General features: G+C 38.3%; 2 protein-coding genes across 3 annotated transcripts in view; one reads left to right on the forward strand and one right to left on the reverse strand.

Moving 5' to 3' along the window:
• Positions 1-2,133, reverse strand: part of LOC101642542 (lipase member K-like) — a 47,426-nt gene extending 45,293 nt beyond the window's left edge. Inside the window, exon 1 of the mRNA XM_013004217.1 lies at positions 1,953-2,133. Coding sequence (XP_012859671.1) covers positions 1,953-2,133 — 181 coding nt within the window. The remainder of the gene's footprint in view (positions 1-1,952) is intronic.
• RNLS (renalase, FAD dependent amine oxidase) overlaps positions 2,132-22,303 on the forward strand; it is a 388,763-nt gene continuing 368,591 nt past the window's right edge. Inside the window, exons 1-4 of one of the 2 annotated variants that reach the window (XM_004701363.2) lie at positions 2,132-2,249; positions 3,681-3,786; positions 4,218-4,360; positions 12,734-12,892. In XM_004701363.2, the coding sequence (XP_004701420.1) occupies positions 2,132-2,249; positions 3,681-3,786; positions 4,218-4,360; positions 12,734-12,892 (526 nt within the window). Of the gene's footprint in view, positions 2,250-3,037; positions 3,100-3,680; positions 3,787-4,217; positions 4,361-12,733; positions 12,893-22,303 lie in introns of those variants that run through there. The other variant, XM_045291539.1, reaches the window with a different exon arrangement.

Consider the following 22,303-nt stretch of genomic DNA (forward strand, 5'->3'; position numbering starts at 1 on the left):
TGGATAACACTTCCTCTTACTCCTATGGAACTTGTACACAGATCAAGAAGCAGTTGTGTAAGCAGAACAAAGAAATACTGCATGGTTTAAAACTAGGAAAGGTGCGTGATAGGGTTGTAGCCTCTCACCATACTTACTGAATCTGCATGCTGAGCAAATCGTCCAAGAAGCTAGATGGTATGAAGAAGAATGCAACATCAAGACTGGAGGAAAGCTTATTAGCAACCTGAGATATGCAGATGACACAGCTTTGCTTTCTGAAAGTAAGGCGAACTGGAAGCGCTTGCTTATGAAGATTCAGGATCAAAGCCTTCACTATGGCTTACAACTCAATGTAACAGAAGAAGTCCAAATCATCACAATGGAACTGATAGATCACATCATGAAAAAACGGAGACAAGATTGAAATTAGCAAGGATTTTGTCTTGTTTGCATCCACAATCAAAGCTCCTGGAAGCAGCAGTCAAGAGATCAAAGGAAGCATTACATTGGATAAATTTGTTACACAAAGCCACTTCAGAGTATTGAAAAGCAAGCAGGTTAGTTTGAGGAAGACAAAAGGGCCCCTGGCTCAAGTCATGGGATTTTCAGTTACTTCAGATGCCTGTGAAAGTTGGCTATCGAATAAGGAAGATGGAAGAAGATACCAAACACCAAACCAAACTCAGAGCCATGGAGATGGTTTTGACTCATGGCTACCCTAAAGGACAAAGCAGAACGGACCCTTCGGGTTTATGAGGCTGTAAATCTTTGGGGAGCAGAAAGCCTCAGTTGTATCCTGCAGTGCAGGTGGTAGAATCTCAGGTTGGAAAGGTGGATGGTGGAACCGCTGACATAGCATAACCCACGACATCACCAGGCTAGACATAAGTAGAATCAGTTTTGAAGAGATGACTGAGCTACAATTTACTGCTGAATGAAATATCTTTGTCACAATTTTGCATATTGTTCCAATTTCACATATTTAAAGAACTGAGGTTCAAGAGGGTTAAAAGACTTATGCAAAGTTCTAGAACTAGATGTTAGGAAGCATCTCTCCCCATTCCAAAATCTCTATTTTACATATGAATAGTGCCCATTAAGGCCTAGAGGAAAGTTTGTTTCAGACTCACTGGTATGTCCTTCAGCACTTTAAAACCTAGAGTATTAAGAAAGCAGAGGTCTGGACAAGCATTGACCCATCTCCTAGTAGGCGGATTTTGCATTATGGTCAATATCACTCTGTGGCAAGGCAAGTTCTCACAGGATTTCCAGGCTCTCATTGATTGGCCGCAGGCCCATGAGAGTTTGCTGTGGAAACCAGCCATTGACCCCGTTCAGCTTCTTCACAGCCCCTGAGATCACTTTCACTTATTCATTTTTCAACGATTTTATTGGTGCATAATTCGCCTATCATGCAACTCAATTGTTCAATCACATCACGAAGAGTTGTGCAATAAACAGCATGGTTTTGGAACATTTTCCTCATTCTTGTACTCCGTGTTATTAGTTACCCATTTCCCCCCAACCTCCCTTGCCATAACTCCAGTTACTGTCCCTCTAGATGTACCTATCCTTCATATACAGAAAAACATTTAAAAAACAAAGAAACACTAAAAACCAACCAACCAACCTTCCAATCAAGTTAAAACCTCAATCGAAAAGAAAGCAAAACAAAACAAGACAAAAACACCTACAACAAATTTAAATGGATCATAAGGGACATCAAATGATAAAGTGCTACATTTTAACCTAACTGCCTCTGCAAACAATCCACTTTCTAATGCATTCTGCATGATCCCCAGGCTGTTCACATCCCTGGTCCGTGGTCAGAGAGGATCCACCAGGGGCTTCATCCACATATATTTCCCCTTCTCTTAAAATACAAAATGGAAGCCGCTTTAAAATGGGTCGAAAGGGAGATCAAATGATAAGACAGCACATCTTGACTTGACTTCCATCATCGCCTTTACAACACCGGCTGTCTGGTAGCAGGGCTGGGCGCATCCCTGTCTTCAGGCAGACGGTGGCTCCGGGCGGGTCCCCACTCTGCCCTCTGCAGGTCGGCGCCGGGACTGCCCAGGTGCCGGCCCGCGCCGGCTGGGAGAAGCGCGGTTGCTGGGCTTGCGCGCTGGCAGTTCCCGACGCGGCCATGGCGCGGGTGCTGGTCGTGGGCGCCGGGCTGACCGGAAGCGTGTGCGCCGCTCTCCTGAAGCGGGAGGCGACCCGGCCTTTGCAGCTCTCCGTGTGGGACCAGGCTGAGGACTCAGGTGGGTCGTCTCGGGGCCCCAGCAGGGGTCAGCGAGGCCCGCACGCAGCAGAGAAAAGGAAGTGTGAGTCAAGGAGGCCCGAATTCACGGGAGAAAATGAAAGGAACCGCCTGCACCTTCGAACAGGCGCGGTGCCACCTCCTCACGTGACCGGAGGCATTCCTGGCCTGGGCTCTACCCTCCAATCCAGCTCGCACTTTCTAGAATGATCCTGAGCGCCGTGGTCAGTTTGCCAAGCCTGGTTGAGCTTGCCACCTTCCGTAAGAAATGGGCATTCATCTTAACCCTGCGTGTCTGCACTTCTCTCCAGATTGGAAAGGTCCCCCCTGGATCCAAACTTCCAAAGAACTGGTTCCAAGAAGCCAATGCAGGCTCCCCCGCTGTCTGACTAACTGACTGCCACCAGTGTTCTATGAAACCTTTCACAAGCAGAAGTCCAGTAAAGCTAAGAAGAAAATTACCATAACTTTCTATGGAAACCTTTTAGCATCCCCAGGCCCCAGAATTCACCTACCAAACCATATCAAGTAACACATACACCCTACAAAAACACACATTTCAAAGTGGTGGTGGCTTGGTATAATTCTCAGCCGAGGAGCTTGGTGTTGGCCCGTTCCCTGCTCTGGGGGTGAGGCTGCCACTGTCATTGAGCCTTCTGACTCAGTGACCCTGTAGGCTCCTTGCCTCCTTAATGGCTTGCTGTAAAGCAAACAGCTGAACTGCTAGTTTCACCACCCCCCTCCCCCTTTTTTTTCATAAAAAATACCCCCTTTGGATTTTTTTTTTCAGTTAGGGAAAACAGAAGGAGCCTAGGTGGTATAGTTATACGTGTTGGACTGCTAACTACAAGGTAAGCAGTTCAAACCACAAGCCACTCCTAGGCAGAAAGATGAAGCTCCCTGACCCCTTAAAGACTTACAGATTTCGAAACTCAAAAGGTGGTTCACTATTGATTGCTGTGAGTTATAACTGACTAGATGGCAGTGAGCGTTTTGTTTTGCTTTTTGAGCAAACGCAGATCCTAATATAGGTCATAAAATTGAAGTAGTTTAAAGAGAACTTTGAACAGGCAGGCAAAGTATCTATATTATAAAGTGTGAAAGAAAATTGTAATTCATTCATTCTGAGAAATTACATTCTTCATTTTATGCTATTTAATACTTTCCCTTTTGTTTAATAAACACATACCAAATGCAGTTTTGAACAATGCTGAGTAGGCACGTGTTTTTCCCTAACCTACCCCAATTCTCACAGTGACTGAATTCTGGTAGCTACCTCATAATTTCAGATGATTAAAACCATCAAATTAAAAAAAATAATGTACATTCTAATTAATTTGTAATTCATTTGGGGGTAATGTAAGGTGAGTCGTGTTAGTTGTGAATAGCTCATTTTAATGCACTAAGACATTTTCCTTTGGATTACTTGAAGGGGGAAGAATGACTACAATTAAGAGCCCGCATAACCCACAGTGCACGGCTGACTTGGGTGCCCAGTACATCACCTGCACTCCTTATTATGCCAAAGTACACCAGAGGTGAGTTCATTGAGAGGAATGGAATAGGTCCTACTAGTTGTAGCATGTGAATAGTTAGTTTATCCATTTCCGATATATTTTAATGCTGCTTCTTTTAATACAGTCGCTATATTATCAACATTAATGGTATTAGCAATACATACTTAACCTGAGTAAAATGGTATGCCAGTATGTTTATTTATTTTTTGACTTTAATTATGAAAAACATGGGGAAATAGACCTTTGGCTAATGTCTATGATGCTTAAAAGACTCCTGTTCTTCAACTGACTTGTGAGTTTTATTGAACACAACACATACATTGGGTCCATCATAGAAAGATTGCTGGTTAAGAGTTAAAATTATAACCCCTAAAAATTCTTGGGAAAAAATACAGTATTTTTGAACTCATTATAGTATGCGTTTGCATTATGTATATTTCAATTCATTTCAGTTTTTATGATGAGCTGTTAACTCATGGGGTCCTGACGCCTCTGACTTCTGCTATCAAAGGGATGGTGGTGAAAGATGGAAATGCGAACTTTGTGGCACCCCAAGGAGTTTCTTCAATCGTTAAGCATTACTTACAAGAATCAGGTGAAACTAAGATTTTTTTTCTGCCTTAAAAAAATGGGCATTTAGGGAGGGGGCAGTGGGGAGGGAGGGGGGAAAATGAGGAGCTGATGCCAGGGCCTTAAGTGGAGAACAAATGTTTTGAGAATGATCAGGGCAATGAATGTACAAGTGTGCTAGACAAAATTGATGTACGTATGGATTGTGATGAGTTGTATGAGCCCCTAACAAAATGATTTTAAAAAATGGGCATTTTAAAATAGAAATGCATAGACAATTAAATAACAGCTATCTATCTATATCTACCTATATAGTATGTGCCATCACTTATTTTACTGTTAACTTTCTGAAAAAACATTTTGGTCATTTTGAAGTAGGGAGTTGTTATTTTGCTGTTGATGTTTTTGGTTTTGTTTGCTGTATAGGCGCTGTTGCAATGTCTAACCTTAACATTATTTTGTTGGTATAACTCTAATACTAATCTCTAACAGTGTACATATTTCATCAACTGGTATGTACATTTTAATTTACTAACTTGTATCATATGGTCTTCTTAAAGAATATTCTTCTATAAGTAATGTACCACCTTTTAATGCATGGATATATATATATATTTTGTCTATGTGTCAGTTTAAAAATGGCATCTCTAGGGTTTTAATTTGTATCTCCTAAATTACCAGTAAGTTTATGTATTTTTTATTTGTTTGTTAATTGTTTCTTTGCTTTTCCCCCCTGGGAACATCTTTTTTATAACTCTTGCTTGTTTTCTTTTAGGATTTCCATTTGTTTCTTATATTTTTTTTAATGACTGCTTTAAAAACTAGACCTTTTCTTAAGGAATTAGAACATTTCTTAAATAATAAAAACTGTATTATATAAAAGAGAAGTTCCTCTATTGATGAATCATAATTCAATTAAATATGTGGTATAAAATCACTTAGGAAAGGTTTTAATAAGTGATTTCTAGCATAATTGCTCTTTTAATATTTCTACTTCCTACTTCCAAATGACCTAAATAGTCAGCCTTCCTTGTCAAATATTTCTTACTGAGAATCCCTAGAATCTGTGATACTGGGCATGGGGGTGGTCAATGAGGTTTTACAACATGAAAACATAACAAATAACCACTCTGGGTTAGGCTCCTTTTATTCTCTGGGTGGTGACATTTTGTCAGCATGTGCATTTTAAAAGTCTCTTTTCTTCATGATGTTCCCCGACCAAAGGTAAACAAACCAAAAGCCAACTACCATTGAGTTGAATCTGACTTACAGTGAATTCCCACAGGGCAAAGTAGAGCCTCTCCTTTGCATTTCCAGGACTGTAAATGGATGTGGTAGCAGGCAGCCTTATCTTTCTCTTGTAGTGTCATTGAACTGCCGACCTTGTGATTAGCAGCTCCCTGCTAAGTCCACTGCACCAAGCTAGAAGTGTGTATTTACTGAAATCCTTGAGAACTTACATCCAACCTTTTACTCGCACATTCACAAACATTGTCAATATGCATAAGATTATTATTGATTCATTTAATTTAATTTATTCTTAGTTTAAAAAGACCTATTCATATTTTCCATTTTTATAATGCCTTGGAACAGTGAATCCCATAGCTTTTTAAAAATCACTATGTAAAATGTTAATACTATTTAGTATTATTTATTTCAAAAGTCACTTCAAAAAAAAGAAGAATGCTATGTTCCTGGTAGAAAATTTGGGTAACACAGCAAAATATGAAAGAAAAAGTTATATATAAATCTCTAAATCCATTTTGTGACATATTTTCTTCTTTTCAAAGGTGAATTTTGACATAAATTACATACGGGTCTACATAATTTGAGTCTCTGTAAACTTTTCTTTTGTTTACTTCAACAGTCTCTTTGTAATTCTTCAAGATTTCTATCTTCCCTCTACCCAGATCTCTTATTAGAGGGTGTGGTAGAACCTATCCTTTCCACTATTTGATTTTACAATTATATCCCTTTAAATATTCTTTAGGTCTCAATTTCATCTTATATGAAAATATTTTAGTTTTTCCACAATGCAAGACAAGATAGTCCATGGATTCAGACTTGTCTGAATCTAAATGAATGCTTGGCCACCCCTTCCTAGCTATGCGTTATAAGAAAAAAATTTAAATCTGTACCTATGTTCTTTGATTGACAAAAAGGGCAATAACAATACCTATTACAAAGAGTTATTGTGAGGAATAAATGTAATACTGCAATTATTGTTAAGCCAAGCACACAGTAATCTTTTGTTACATGCTAGCTTCAAATATAGTCTACCTAAATGATGCTAATCTTTGTATGTTCCCAGTCCAGAAGGACTCAAATTAGTAAGTTATTCTAAAAATACTCTTATGTTTTGGAGTTTTGTTGAGTTCTCTTCAACTCAATGTGAGATCAGACGCCTTAGAAATTATCTAAGTGGGCTATGTCTAATCAGGTATACTTTAGGATAGGTCTAAACCAGGGGTCCAAACTACAGCCTGCGGGCCCATGCGGCCCACCAAGGATAGTTATCACCCAGCCTGCTGGGTGTTTTTGCTCATTTTGGTTTGTTACTTTAAAATAAGATATGTGCAGTGTGCACAGGAATTTGTTCATAGTTTTTTTTTTTAGCTATAGTCTGGCCCTACAATGGTCTGAGGGACAGTGAACTGGCCCCCTATTTAAAAAGTTTGAGCCTTTAATCCCAGTATTTAATTATGCCAGTATTCTAGAACAAATAGTAAAGGTCATAGGTAAAAATAGATACTAGATTTTATTATGTATTATTTATTTATTTTCTGATATATTCATATTAACCTTACTGTGGATAAAGCTTCATTCACTGGCATCAGTCTTAACAATTGTCTTTCTTCTTCATCAAATAAAATTATCTCCTTGATGGACTAACAACATTTTATGGGTGTTAGTTTGTTTGTACTGAGGTGGGAGAATCTCAAAATAACAAATACTATTCTATCTTTCACCTATTTAATGTTAACTTTCTTAGAAGCGAGGATCGCAAGACTTTATTTCATGTATTTTGGACATATCATTAAGAAAGGCAAATCGCTAGAAAGGGGCCTTATGGCTGGTGAAGTAGAAAAGATGAGATAGCATGGCCCCATGGCTGCCACAATGGGCAGGGATATAACAATGATTATGGGGATGCAGGACTGAGCAGCATTTCCTTTTGTTGTACATACTGGTCACTAGGAGTCAGAGCCAACTTGACAGCAACTCGTAACAGCATTTACCAGGCACTATCTCATTATGTTAGACACTTTACATACATCACCTTGCATAGTCATATCAACCTTCCAAGGTATTTATCATTGTTCTCATTTTACTAATGTGGAAAATGAGACTCATGGACATTAAGTGCGGTACCTAAGATGGCTTGCCTTAAGACTGGAATTTCCTTAATCCTGCTCTCTCATCTTTTCCTGTGTTCATATATACCCACTGCAGAAGAACCCAAATGAACAACTTATTTTAAAAGTACTCTACATTTTAGAGTCCCATGTAGTTCATAGTAATTTCCCATGAAGGGCAGGGAGAGCCAGTGGACGCTCTGATTTAACATTTGTCTGGAGGGCCTTCATGCTTCTTCCTGATTTGCTTTCGACAGAATAAGAGATTTTTACCATTCCACCCTGGTTCCACATGACACAATTTTTAAAATACCGTTTTCCCTTAGTTTCTCTCAGTCCTTGCTTAGTCCCTTCCCTCAAGGATGGAGAGGATTATTAAAGACTACTGTTGTTAGGTCCCGTCCAGTCGGCTCCAACTCAAAGCAACTCCACTTAGAACAAAACATTGCTCAGCCCTGCGCCATCCTCAGTAAAATCGGTATGTTTGAATTCATTGTTGTAGCCACGTTCCAGGCCGTCTCAGTGAGGGTCTTCGTTTTCCTCAGCCGATTACTTTACCAAGCGTATTCTTCTTCTCCAAGGACTGGCCCCTTCTGATCACGTGTTCAGAATAAGTGAGACAATGTCCTGCCATCCTTATTTCCAAGGAGCCTTCTGGCTGTCCTTCTCCAAGATAGAGAGATTTGTTCACCCTTACAGCAATGTGGATAGTATAGTCAATATTTTTCACCAACAGTATAATACAAATGTGTCCATTCTTCTTCGAGACACCATCTTGTTCCTGTATGCAATATAGAAGATGATGGTTCTGGCCCATGACATTTTAGTATGATGGACCAATTTCTTTTTCTTCTTAATAAGGCTCCTCCTTGTCATTAAATCATTCATGACAATGGATTCTGTTTCCAGTAAATGGGGCACATTTTTATTTGACTTGGACTGCTAACAGGGAAGACTATTGCATTTGCTTTTGTTCTATCATCTACTTTAAAAAGAGCAATGGTTAGCAATCTGAAAAGTCAATGTGTACAATATAATTTGTCAAAGTTACATAATATATTTCTTATGAAAGGTAGTTTAAGTTGTAGAGGATGCTGATCTGGTCACATCTGTGAGGTAATATTTACTTTCATTATTCTCTTTCTCTTCATTTTTGTGCTTACTTTCATTCTAAATTTGATGTATAGGAAGGGTGTATCAAAATGTGCCCCAGGTGGGTGATCACAGCCCTCATCCATAACATTGTTCTTCAGAGAACAACTGGAGGATAGCATGTGATCAAGCATTTCCCTGTTTATTTTACTCTTTGAAATGAATGAAGATAGTGGAGAAATTTAATAAATATATAGCAAATGCATTTGCCTTTGTAAAAGGTGTTAAAATTCTCAAACCTATTCATTTCTTTGTATCCTCAGATTTCACTTTTTGCTCACTAATTATGTGCAAATACACAATAGTAAATATGAGGCATGATCCCTCCCTTTGTGTATTCTTTAAGCTGCAGTGTATATATGTATAGATTATATGTGTGCATATGTATATGTATGTATATATATAGTATATATTCATGTATAAGCACATTTTTATGCAGTTTTTGTGGTAATATTAGGTGCCTCGGCTGATATTTGGGTAGGCTTATATAATATATATGCACACATACATGATTATATATGATATATGTGATATTTATACACGATATATATTATATTTATTACTTTCAGTTTCTGACTCAAAACTCATTTTCTTAAACCAATATTGATTAAGTTCCTACTATGTGTCAAGTGCCGTGCTATATATGTTATGTACTACACATACACACACAATTCCTGACTCATGGACTTACAGATTAAAAGGTGAGATGGTATTGAACACTACTATCTAACATTACTAAAGTACTGCGTGGTGGTGGTGTAGTGTGTTGCCCATTGGGTTGCCAACCACAATACTTTCTACTCCCATAAAGAGTTTTAGTCTTAGAACCCACAGGGCCTGTTCTATTCTGTCCTATACAATAACAGTCAAACTTGAATCGATGGCAGGGAGTTTAGTTTTTGAATGTTGAATGCCAAGCTTTTAAGTCAAATTATTATTAAAATACCTCTGTGAAGAAAGAAAATGACAAGTACTTACTGTCGATGGTGATTTTATGAATTAATGAGAATTTGTATGCCCCTTAAAGAAGAATATTTCTCTCAGCTAAATTGCTCATGAAAGCAGCAAAGAATGCTATCATTTTCCAGAAATTGATATCTCTCCTGATAACATATCTGAAGTACATGAGAAATCTTACCATCCTCCATTCTAAGGAGCATCCTGGCTGTACTTCTTCCGAGATATATTTGTTTGTTCTTCTGGCAGTCCATGGCTCACCGTCACTATAATTCAAATATATCAGTTTGTACTCCTTCCTTATTCACCTTTCACATGCATATGGGGGTGGGGGGGCGTTGAAAATCATGGCTTGGGTCAGGTACACCATGGTACTCAAAGTGAGAGCCTTGCTCTTCAATACTTTAAAGAAGGCTTGTGCAGCGTATTTTCCCAAATGCAATGTGTTGTTTGATCTCTTTGCTGCTTCCTAAGTATTGACTGTGGATACAGAAAAATGAAATCCTTGACCCTATTGATCTTTTCCCCATTTATCGTAATTGTATTTATTGATTCACTTGCGAATATTCTGGTTTTATTTACATTGAGTTATAATCCATACTGAAGACTGCAGCTCCTGATCTTTAGCAGCACGTGCTTCAAGTCTTTCTCCCTTTCAGCAAACGAGATTGTGTCTTCTGCATAATATAGGTTGTTGATAAGCCTTCCTCCAATCCTAATGCCTCTTACTTCTTCATATAGTCCAGCTTTCTGATTATTTGCTCAGTGTACACATTGAATAACTATTGTGAAAGGATACAGCCTCGACACACACCTTTCTGGATTCTAAACCATGCAGTGTCCTCCTTTTCCGTTTGTATGGCTGCCTCAGTCACGAGGACAATGAAGTGCTGCGGAATTGCCATTCTTCTCAATGTTACACACAGTTGGTTATGGTCCACACAGTGAATGCTTTTGAATAGTCAAGGAAACACAAGTAAACATCCTTCTGGTATGCTCTGCTTTCAGCCAAGATCCATCTAAGATCAGCAATTATATATATAATTTCCTGTACTCTTCTGAATTTGGCTTGAATTTTGGGAGCTCCTGTTTGGTACAATTACAACCATTGTTGAACAATCTCCACTAAACCTTTAATTGCATATGATATTGCTTCTAAGTTCCTAATTTTGTTGGATCATCTTTCTTTGGAACGGGCACAAATATGGATCTCTTACAGTCAGTTGGCCAAGTAGCCGTGTTCTGAATTTCTTGACATAGATGATTGCGTGCTTCTATTGCTTCATCAACTTGTTGAAACATTTCAACTGGTATGCCATCAATTCTTGGAGCGGTGCTTTTCACTAACGCCTTACCTGTAAAAAATTGTTGGTCTATTTCAATGTCCAACACATAGGTCCCTGACCTCAATTTGGTTGATGATATTGAGCTTCTTTTTGACTTCTCACAGATATAGTTGATTTGACTCCTATGTACAGTTACTATTTATGTTGTGGATATATGTATTTGCATCGAAGTAGTCATTGGTCTTAAAAAAAAAATTCTAACCTGTGATCTCCAGCTTCATTCCTTTCACCAAGGACATAGTTTCCAAATGCTTTCTTTTTTTTCTTTGTTTTCAATGTTTGCATTTCAATTGCCAATAATTATCAAGGCATCTTGACTGCCTGTTTGATCAATTTCAGACTGGAGGAATTGACAGACTTTTCAATTTCTTCATCATTAGCTTTAGTGTTTGACTCGTGAACTTAAAGTTGTATTAGCTGGACTTCCTTGTAGACATATAGATATTCTACCACAGACAACATTGTATTTCCGGCTAGATCTTGTCATGTTCTTCTTGTTAATGAATGAGATGCCATTTCTCTTAAATTTGTCATTCCTGGCATAATAAATCATCTATTGATTCAAAATGGCATATACCAGTTCATTTAACTCACTAATGTCTAAGCTATCAAACTTTATGCAAGACATTTCATTTTTGAGGACTTCCAGGTTTCCTAGATTTATGCTTTGTACATTCCACATTACTATTATTAATGGATGTGGGCAGCTATTTCTTCTCAATTTTAGTAGTGCCCCATGTGCAAATGAAGGTGCCCAAAGCGTTTCTCTGTCCCTGTCACTAAGGTTGACTCTACTTTGAGGAGACAGCTCTTCCTCAGCCCTCATTTTGAGTCCCTCCCAACTTGAGGCGATCTTCTCCTGGCACTTCATCTGAAAATGTTTGGCTGTTATTCATAGTGTTTTCAGGAGCCAATCCCTCAAAAGTGAATATCCAAGCTTTCTTTGTAGTCTGTTACCTAATGTTAAACATTGGCTGTAATCTTCAGGGTGCATAGTTCAAAACCATGAGCCACTCCTTGGGAGAAAGATGTGGCTTTGTACTCCCATAAATAGTTACAGTCACAGAAATTCAGAGGGCCATACCCTATCCTACACTCTCCTATAGGGTCGCTACCAGTCAGCATTGACTTGATGGCAGTAACTTTTACATTTGAATGCCAGCAGGTATATTTTAAATTTACCTGCTGGTATTTAAAATACTGGTGCTGTTGCTTTCAGCATCACAGTATCACACAAGCTACCACAGTGCAACAAAGTAGCAGACAAGTGTTGGTGAAATTAGTTGGTATAATAAGTGAAATGATCCGCTTAGTGCTTGAAATATAGTAGGTGCTTAGTGACATATAGCAGCTTATTATTATTAATTGCAGTAGTAGTACTTTTTATAGGTATTGGTGGTTGGACAAATGTATCAGTGGGGAAAGAATTTTCACTAAATGTCAAAGGAATTAAATGAAAGCATACCCGGCGGATATAGCATATAAGCTACTATTTGTTCACCTTGATTTATCCAGTGTGTGATTATGCATTTTTGTTATTGATATGGAAAAGTCTGACAATGTAAACATGATTTTGTTTGGGAGCAGGTGCAGAAGTCTACTTCAAACACTGTGTAACCCAGATCAACCTAAGAAATGAAAAGTGGGCGGTCTCCAGGGAAACAGGCTCCCCTGAGCTGTTTGATCTTGTTGTCCTGACTATGCCAGCTCCTCAGATTCTGCAGCTTCAAGGTGACATCCAGAACGGTGAGTCTCTCTTCCACCATCCGCTTCCCTTGAGCATGGGAATTCCGTGTTAGGGTGTGCATTTCGTTTAACCTTCCTAGCAAAAGAAACATGGGTTCTATGGATTTGCACTTTTTAAAAACGATTCACTTGTATCTCACTCAGATCATTATACTAGTCTAGACCAAACTGAAACATATCTATCTACACACACACACACACACACACACACACATAATTTTTACCTGTTAAAATATTTTTATTATTATCTTTGCCCTCAAAAAGGTCAGTAATCTTGTTGGATATGCAGTTATTGGCCTAAATGAACAATAACCTCTTTGTGACCATCGTGGAAATAAGAATTTTTAAATATACATTGTTACTTAGGTTGGTCTGTTTTGGCATATTTTCTCCCTGGGCTGCTCTCTAGGAACTAGTTCTAAGCAGTTGTCCACCTCTCTTGTGAAAGCGAAGCTTAAGAGAAGTAGTTGGGACTACGGAGGGAGGGTGGAGGGAATGGAAGTCGGGGGAGAATGAGAACCACATCTATGGAGGGTTTAACAGGATATTGTTGACGATTTCATTTTGTGAGATGGGCTGTGTCAATATATACAAATATAGGTTTTTTTTATTCCCTCCAGATTCCTTCACTCTCAAACCTACATAGGGGTCTGAGTGACTATAAATAAGGAAAAATAATACTGACATGGACTTTGAGTTTTTAGTGATAAACAACTTCATCTCACCACCCCACCACCACCAGAAAGAGAGGATTTGGGATTGGCAGGGGGAGTAAATTATGCTGAGGAAGCTGCAATTTTCATGCTAAATGAGCTAAAATTATGATCATGACATTAAAATTCCAAATAATTTTTTCTGTCTGAATAAAGACAAAAGAAAAAGGAAAGGAAATTTATTTTCTTGTTAAAAGTAACAAAGGTACCTTTTTAGGTGTTACTGATAAAAATTCTTGCATAGAATGCCATGTCATGTGTTTAGCAAGTCAGATCTTATAATGACTAAATTAATTTTCATATGGGGAGTAGTTATTAGACTATTGTCTAATAGTCTTTCAAAGTACACATTATGTATCTATTTAGGATGCATGACCATTGCTTCCTAGGGAGTATTGATTTGATGTTTGCAGGTTTGTTGGATTGAACTTTTGGCCATGACCAAAGTGAAAGAAAAGGGGATAAAGTTGTTGAAAGAAAAGGGATAAAACTAGTATCAAATGGCCTGGCACCCTTTGCTGTCTACCTCCCAAAAGATCAATCTCCGTTTCACTGAATCCTGAAAGGACCTGATATGACTGACATAAGATTTTACTGATTACATCAACCTTTTCAGAAATGCGTTTATTTGGAGCTGGTGAAATTATTATTATATATGGTGATATTAGTTATTTTACAACCAAATTTTGTAATGCTGTCCATAGACCCTGTGAACTCTCATTGTTTACATCATAATCAAGTATTAGGGACTAGAAATCCAAGCCCCACTAAACTTGCTAGTCATCAAGTCAGTTCTGACTCATAGAGGTCCGCTAGTCCGGGGAAGAACCGCCTTTGTGGATTTCTGAGACTGACTGTTCTTTGCAGAAGCAGAAAGCCTCATCTTTCTCACAGAGTAACTGGTGGTTTCGAACTTCTGACCTGTAGCTAGCTCTCCAATGCGTAACCTTCTACACAAGCTCAAGAACTCAACTCAGGGAATACAAGGGGCTTCAAAATGTCATGGAAAATGGAATTAAAAGATAATGGGAATTTCCAATGAACTTTTCAAAGTATGCTCATATTTCCAAGAACCAAAGAAAGTTATTAAGTACAATTAATATGCTAATTATAATTAGTAAATTAAAGTACAGTATTCCTACAAGTTGCTCTTCAACTCATATGGTGTATCCACATATTCTATATATGCTTTATGTGTGTATGTAGTTAATGTGTTTCAAAAAATGTTCTAAAATGGGGTTGATTTATTTGATTATACTTTGTTTTATGAATCTCTATGTAATAGAAACAAAATAATATTTTTAAAATATGTTCAATGTGAAATATGGATTTTTGTTGGTCAAAAGTGGTCAAATATGCATGATTTTATGTGGTTCAACCTAGACAGATAAAAATAGAAGTAAGGATAAATTAATGAATACCTTTAGTAACTAGTGATGTAGATCTGAAGAATTTTTAAGATCTTAAAGACTGCTTTGACATGTACTTCTCATTTGGTATGTTGTTTCTAATTATAGAACTATTCAAAAATTTCCATGTGGTATTGGCAACCTTTTATTATCACAATCTTTTGTTTTCATCTTTTGAGCTGTTATTTTTACTCTTCCTACATCTTTCGATTTTATAATTGGCTCAGTATTATTCACTGTGCCTTTAAAGAGTAACCTTTGTGCTTGCACTCAGAAACCCATTCGGGCTAACTTAAGCATGAGGCGATGTCCAGAATTCACTTAAATGAAAGCCCACCCCTCCTGTGCACTTTTGTCTAAATAATTAGGCTTGAAAATGGGTAGCTACTAAGCCAGCAGCAGGTGATTTAGGATGAACCATAGGAAAAATACTAGCAATGAATAGTCTGGTGGTGAGTACACTAATCGGATAAACTCCATAAATGCCATTGTTTCTCTCCCCATTATGAAAATTTCAGGAAGGGAGCATTTTACTGACCTGCTTGAGGTTCCATTTCCACCTTGTGCCCAAAGGGATCAGGGAGTTCTTGACCATAAATGCATGGGATGTAATACTCCAACATAGAGCGTTAGAAAAGAAGATGCATGCCAAATAACCAAAAGCATCTTTTTGGTGTAGGTATTCTTTAATATTTGTAAAATGAGTAAAATATTGGCTGACTAATGGGATGAATATCTGTATTTCTTAAAGAACCTAAGACCTATTTAAGTTTCATTGGAATAGATTGCACCTTTTCATCCCCTATGTGAAATTCATAATTTACAAAACATCCCATGATAGACATATTTTCTTTTTCCTGCTATATACATATAGATAAAGAAGGAAAAAGAAACTCTATATTGACAATGGCCTTATTTCTTTAAAACATAGATATACATCAATGCATTCAGTTGTACTGTAAATTTCAGTTTCTAAGAGCTGTACAATTTGGTAGGTCAAGAAAGTTGTTTGATTGTTGTATTTTAAAATGTATTTCTAATATTTGTAATCTGTATATGTAAAAACAAACAAACAAACAAACAAACACCACCATGGAGAAGACTGGTTTCTAAGAGTCAGTTTAGAATTTAAGAGTCTTGCTTATTGGCCTGCTAATTAATCTTCCTAAGTATATCGTCTTACTTTTTAAAATCATTTTATTAGGGGCTCATACAACTCTTATCATAATCCATACATACGTCAATTGTGTAAAGCACATTTGTACATTCATTGCCCTCATCATTCTCAAAACATTTGCTCTCCAGTAAGCCCCTGGCATCACCTCCTCATTTTCCCCTCCCTCCCCACTCCCCCCTCCCTCATGAATCCTTCATAATTTATAAATAATTATTTTGTCATATCTTGCACTGTTCAATGTCTCCCTTCACCATCTTTTCTGTTGTCCATCCCCCAGGGAGGAGGTTATATGTAGATCCTTGTAATTGGTTCCCCTTTTCCACCCCACTCTCCCTTCACCCTCCCGGTATCACCACTCTCACCACTGGTCCTGAAGGGATCATCTGCCCTGAATTCCCTGTGTTTCCAGTTCTTATCTGTACTAGTGTACATCCTCTGGTCTAGCCAGATTTGTAAGGTAGAATTGGGATCATGATAGTGGGTGGGGAGGAAGCATTTAGGACCTAAGGGAAAGTTGTATGTTCCATCATTGCTACACTGCACCCTGACTGGCTCGTCTCCTCCTCTCTACCCTTCCATTAGGGAATGTAAGTTGCCTACAGATGGGCTTTGGGTCTCCACCCCACACTCCCCCTCATTCACAAAGATGATTTTTTGTTCTGATGATGCCTGATACCTGATCACTTCAACACCTTGTGATCCCACTGGCTGGTGTGCTTCTTCCATGTGGGCTTTGTTGCTTCTGAGCTAGATGGCCGCTTGTTTACCTTCAAGCCTTTAAGACCCCAGACGCTATATCTTTTGATAGCCGGGCACCATTAGCTTTCTTTGCCACATTTGTTTATGAACCCATTTGTCTTCAGCGATCGTTATCAGGGAGGTGAGCATAAATGCCCTTTACCTCCTAGCTCTTTCCTCTATTTCCTTGTACTTTCCTCTTGTCCCACTATCATGCTCAGCCTTCATTTAAGTTATAGTAATTCCTCTTGGTGACATTACCCTTGGTCATGCCCTACCAGGCCTCCCACACCCTCCTTACCACCGATTTGGGTCACTGTTTTTCCCTTGTCCCTGGGTTTGTTAACACCACTACCTTCCCCACACCCACCTCCCCCTCTCCCATGACCCCCCCCCCCAACTGTTGGTCCCATTGTTTTCTCCTCCAGAGTGTTCATCCAGCCTATCTTATTTAGACAGACCTGTGGAGATAAGTAGATCTTCTAAGTCCACCCCCCGCCACCTTTCATGTGAAGGCTTACTGAGATCTGTTTTCCATTTGACGAGTCAGACACATTTTGTTTCATTTCACTGATTGCAATTTCCTCACTGTAACATTGCTTATAACTTTTCTTTGAACATTGTTCAACTGAGAGCTATAACAAAATTCTCCTGACATTACTGAATTTCTTTCTCTCATTTCTGTCTTTTGGGAGAAGTTTTTTAAATTTACATTTTTAAAAAATATGATGGTATTTGATTCCTAGTATATCTCCATTAAAGTTAAAAACTTTGACCTAAAAAGTTCTCTTCTTAGTCACATTTTAGTTTTATTTTGCTTTCAAAGCAGCCTTGACTGATAAATGAGATACTTTCCCACTTTCCCCCTCTCTATCACTCTATTAGCTTGCAGTTGATTTTACAAAAGCGTATTATGTAGAAATGCAGTACCTTTATTTTACTAATTTATTTAGAAATTATTTGCTTTTCAAAATGTTGCAAATAGCATCCATTATTTTTAATATTTAATGGCAGTATATGTAATTTTGAAAAACAATTTTCCCCCTATTTTTTAGATAATTGTAGATTCACTTAGGAGGTCCTTCAAAGAAAAGAAAAGCCCAAACCTCACTGCCATTGAGTTGATCCTGACTCATAATAACCATATAGGACAAGTAGTACTGCTTTGTGGGTTTCTGAGACTGTAACTCTTTATGGGCTTAAAAAGCCTCATTTTTCTCCCATTTAGCAGGTGGTGGTTTTGAAAGGCTGACCTTGTGGTTAGCAGCCCAGTGATAACCACTACACCACCAGGAGGGTTAAGTATTTGACTACTAACAAAAAGATTAGCCATTTAAACCCTCCCAGAGGTGCTCTGTAAGACAGGCCTGGCTATCTGGCTTTGAAATGTCCCAGCCTAGAAAAGGACTCAAGGGGTCACCATGGGTCAGAATCAAGTGGACAGCAATGGTTCTGGCTTGCTTTTTCACCTGCGGTTGTAAAAAATAACAGAGAACTCCCTTGTACTCTTTACCCAGGTCCCCCCATGGTAACTGTAAACTGTAATGCAATTCTCTGTAAACTGTAATGAAATCTTACAGCCAGGATATTGATATCGATGCAGCCAAGATGCAGAACATTTCCATCATCACAAAGGGCCATCCTGCTGCCCATTCATCACCTCATCCACTTCCTTTATATCTCCACCCCCCTCTGTGAATCCTTGCAACTAGTCCTTTAATTTTGTCATTTAAAAGTGCTATATAAATGGAATCATAGCCTATGTAACCTTTTTACTATATTAAATATTTACATTATAGCTTCATTGTGGAATTTCAAGACAATTTGGAATTATTTTCTCATTCCCCCTTCCCATCCCCTCAAGAAGCCAATAAGGATTAATCATATTATTTAATCATGCTTAGTACTTTTTGGTTTAACATAGAAATTACAGCACTAATAGTTTGTGCTATAAATGAGAGTAAGTAATAAAATATAGTGCCACTAGTAGTCCAGTTCATACATTTATAGGTTTATTCCAAACAAAAACGTGTCTAAACATGACTGTTTAAACATGGGTGGCTGCACACAAGTTCTCTAAGTAATACACTAATCTTAGTCTCATTAGAAGGACTTCAAAAACAAAGATTCTTTTCCTGTCATATATATATTTCTTTCCATCTAAATCTTGAACTGCAGCACACTACCATTTTCCCCCCTTGCTACTAAAGACCTCTTTATTTGTTTTTTTTTTTATTTTGAAAAGTTTACAATTGGCTGAAAATGTAATATATTTTTTCCTTTAAGGTATTTTTAGTGTAAGAATGTGTAGAATATGGAGATTTTATGATAAATAATATTAAGAAGAATTAACTTGGTGTATTTGACTGAGCCTGAGGGTATTTGGTGTGATAATGGCTTAACCACTGATTTAGAAATGGATTCTCTGCAAAAGTACTCAATTTTTTTTATTGTTCTGAACTAGCACGCTGGTGGTAAAAGGCCTCACAAGAACCCTGTATCGCCAATAGATCTGAAAATGGAGAGATTAAAAAAATGCCTGCTTTCTTTTAGTTTATAAATCTCAATAATGATGTTAGTTCAGAATAAATTCATGTCTGTTCTCCTTTCTGTATTTTCTGGAGAACCCATACGTATACTTATTCTGATTTATAAGTATATTTTAAACTCATTGTCATGAGTCTATTCCAGTATGTCTAAGAAAAAGAAAACCCATTTGCAAAGGCTTACATTTCCATCTGGTGGCTCTACTGTGTATTGCCATTTCCCTTAGTATTCTTTTTAAAAAAAAATCATTTTATTAGGGGCTCATACAACTCTTATCACAATCCATACATAGATCAATTGTGTAAAGCACATTTGTACATTTGTTGCCCTTATCATTCTCAAAACATTTGCTCTCCACTTAAGCCCCTGGCATCAGCTCCTCATTTTTCCCCTTCCTCCTCGCTCCCCACTCCCTCATGAATCCTTGATAATTTGCAAATTATTATTTTGTCATATCTTGCACTGTCCGATGTCTCCCTTCACCCTCTCTTCTGTTGTCTGTGCCCCATGGAGGAGGTTATATGTAGATCCTTGTAATCCCTTCCCTCTTTCCAACCCACCCTCCCTCCACCCTCCTGGTATCGCCACTCACACCACTGGTCCTGAAGGGGTCATCTGTCCTGGATTCCCTGTGTTTCCAGTTCCTACCTGTACCAGTGTACATCCTCTGGTCTAGCCAGATTTGTAGGGTAGAATTCCCTCAGTATTCTTAAAGACATGTTACCACGTGCCAGGGAGTCAGCTCGGACTTACCGCTACTGTAAGTGGAACAACACATAGTGTTGCCCAGTCCCGAGCCCACTGCTGTAGCGACTGTATCAGTCCATATCATCGAGGGTCTTCTTTTTCACTGAATCCCAACTTCGCCAAGCACGATGTCTTTACAGTGTCATGTTCACAAAAACAAGGCAAACGCTCACCAACCTCGCTTCTAAGGAACATTCTGGCTGTCCTGCCCTGTCAGATTTGTTCATTTCTGATATATGTGGTGTATTTCACTATCTTCTCTAGCACTATGATTCAGTATGTCATATATAAATGTAATATAATTCATACTCCATAATATCACAAGTATATACAAGTAGACTCTTAAGAATGGACTAATGTACCCTCAAATGCATAGATAAATAGTGACAGACGATGATTATGATGCAGCGCTCCCATTCACATCAACTATGGCAATCCCTACCCCTATCTTTCTCGGCCCCTTCTCATCACGTTCCCTCTCCTTATACATCATGTTTTGGGGACGAATATTCAAGTGCTATTTCTTCCAGGAAAGGCTTTCTTGGTGATTACAACATGCTCTGGGGCATCCCTTTTCAACTCTCCCTCCATTTTGCTGTTTATGGAAGGAACCTAACAGTGTTTTTGTTGTGCTTGTAATTATTTATTCAGGAAGAAAATTAGCTGAGAGGATAGGGAAGATTTACAGATCATGTATTGTTCTGGTTCGTCTTCTGGTTTTAAAATTGTGCTATGCTACTTGTGTGAATATTTTGAAGATTCTGTCATTTATTCTCCAAAATAATCAGAAACCACTATTATTATTTCCCTTGGTAAATGAACTGAGATGTGTAGCTCAGTAGTGTGACTCCAGAGCCCATACCCTTAAAAACTGTGATGTTTGTCTTCCTAACATGTACTTTGTCTTAGATGATAATGTTTCATGTAGGTAGACATTTTCATAGCATCCTACTCTTTTTGGTCACCTTGTTTCCAAAATTGTTTAATAAGACCAGAAGAACGCATGGTGCCTAGCTACCATTATTGAACTTTCTGACCTAAGATTCGATAAAGGAATTCTGATAAAAGGTGGGAAATGCTGGAAAAACAAACAAAAAAGCTCAATTCTTCTAGACTCGACTTTTTTATAGGCATTGATGCTGGATGAACCCTGAAACTATAGCCCTGTGGTAATCTTTACATGTTAAACCAAAAATATCCCCACAGGTCTTTTTCAAGCCAAACAATAGTTTAACTTAGCCAGTAAAAAATGAAAATCTGCCTTGAACATTGTTCTCTTATGAATTATCTACATGGGATTAAATTGACTACAGCAAGTTGAAAGATTAGGTAGGAGCCTTAGGGGACAGTGACTTTTGGTTAATGGGGGTGGAATAACTTGGGAGAGGAAGGTGAGGATGGTTAGACCACTCAGAGAATGTAATCAGTGTCACTGAATTGTCCTTGTGGAGACCATCAATTTGGAGTATCTTCTGCTTTGCATATTCTCAACAACAACAATAAGATAAATAAACATTTAAATATTAATGGCCGCTTGTGAAGATTTGTATTTCTAATGTCTAGGTAAGATTCAGGAATCTGTTTTGAAAAAAAAGGGGGGAGAGCTCTTTCCTAAATCATTACTTTCCCCAAGTCGATGCGAGACATTCTGCCCTCTCATAACATTTTATTATGAACCAACTTTACTAGCCTTCTTATTTTAACTAAAAATCCACAAAGCAAGGACTCTAAATGCCACGTTGTACCTATCCAGCACCAAGTGCTGTGCCAAACAAGCCCACATGCAATTTCTAGTTGCTCAGTTAGTATTTGCAGAATGAATGTGCATCTCTTTTATTTTCCAACTGGATTATAAACCCCTGGAGGTCAGGGAGTCTTAGCATTTTTCTGTCCCTGCTTGGATAAAACGGTCAACCTTGGGTGATCACAGACTCTGAGGACTAGAAGACCTCTTGGGGCTCATTGCTTCCTCCACTTGGTTTTATAAACGAGGAACTTACAGTGTACAGCGCGGTACAGAAGATGACCAGTCAGGGGCAGTGCAGGAGAGAGAATAGACAAGAAAAAGGGGGCCCTTTAA

This window comes from Echinops telfairi, unplaced genomic scaffold (assembly GCF_000313985.2).
Source record: "Echinops telfairi isolate 266 unplaced genomic scaffold, ASM31398v2 ScPeMD7_70;HRSCAF=299, whole genome shotgun sequence".
NCBI lineage: Eukaryota > Metazoa > Chordata > Mammalia > Afrosoricida > Tenrecidae > Echinops > Echinops telfairi.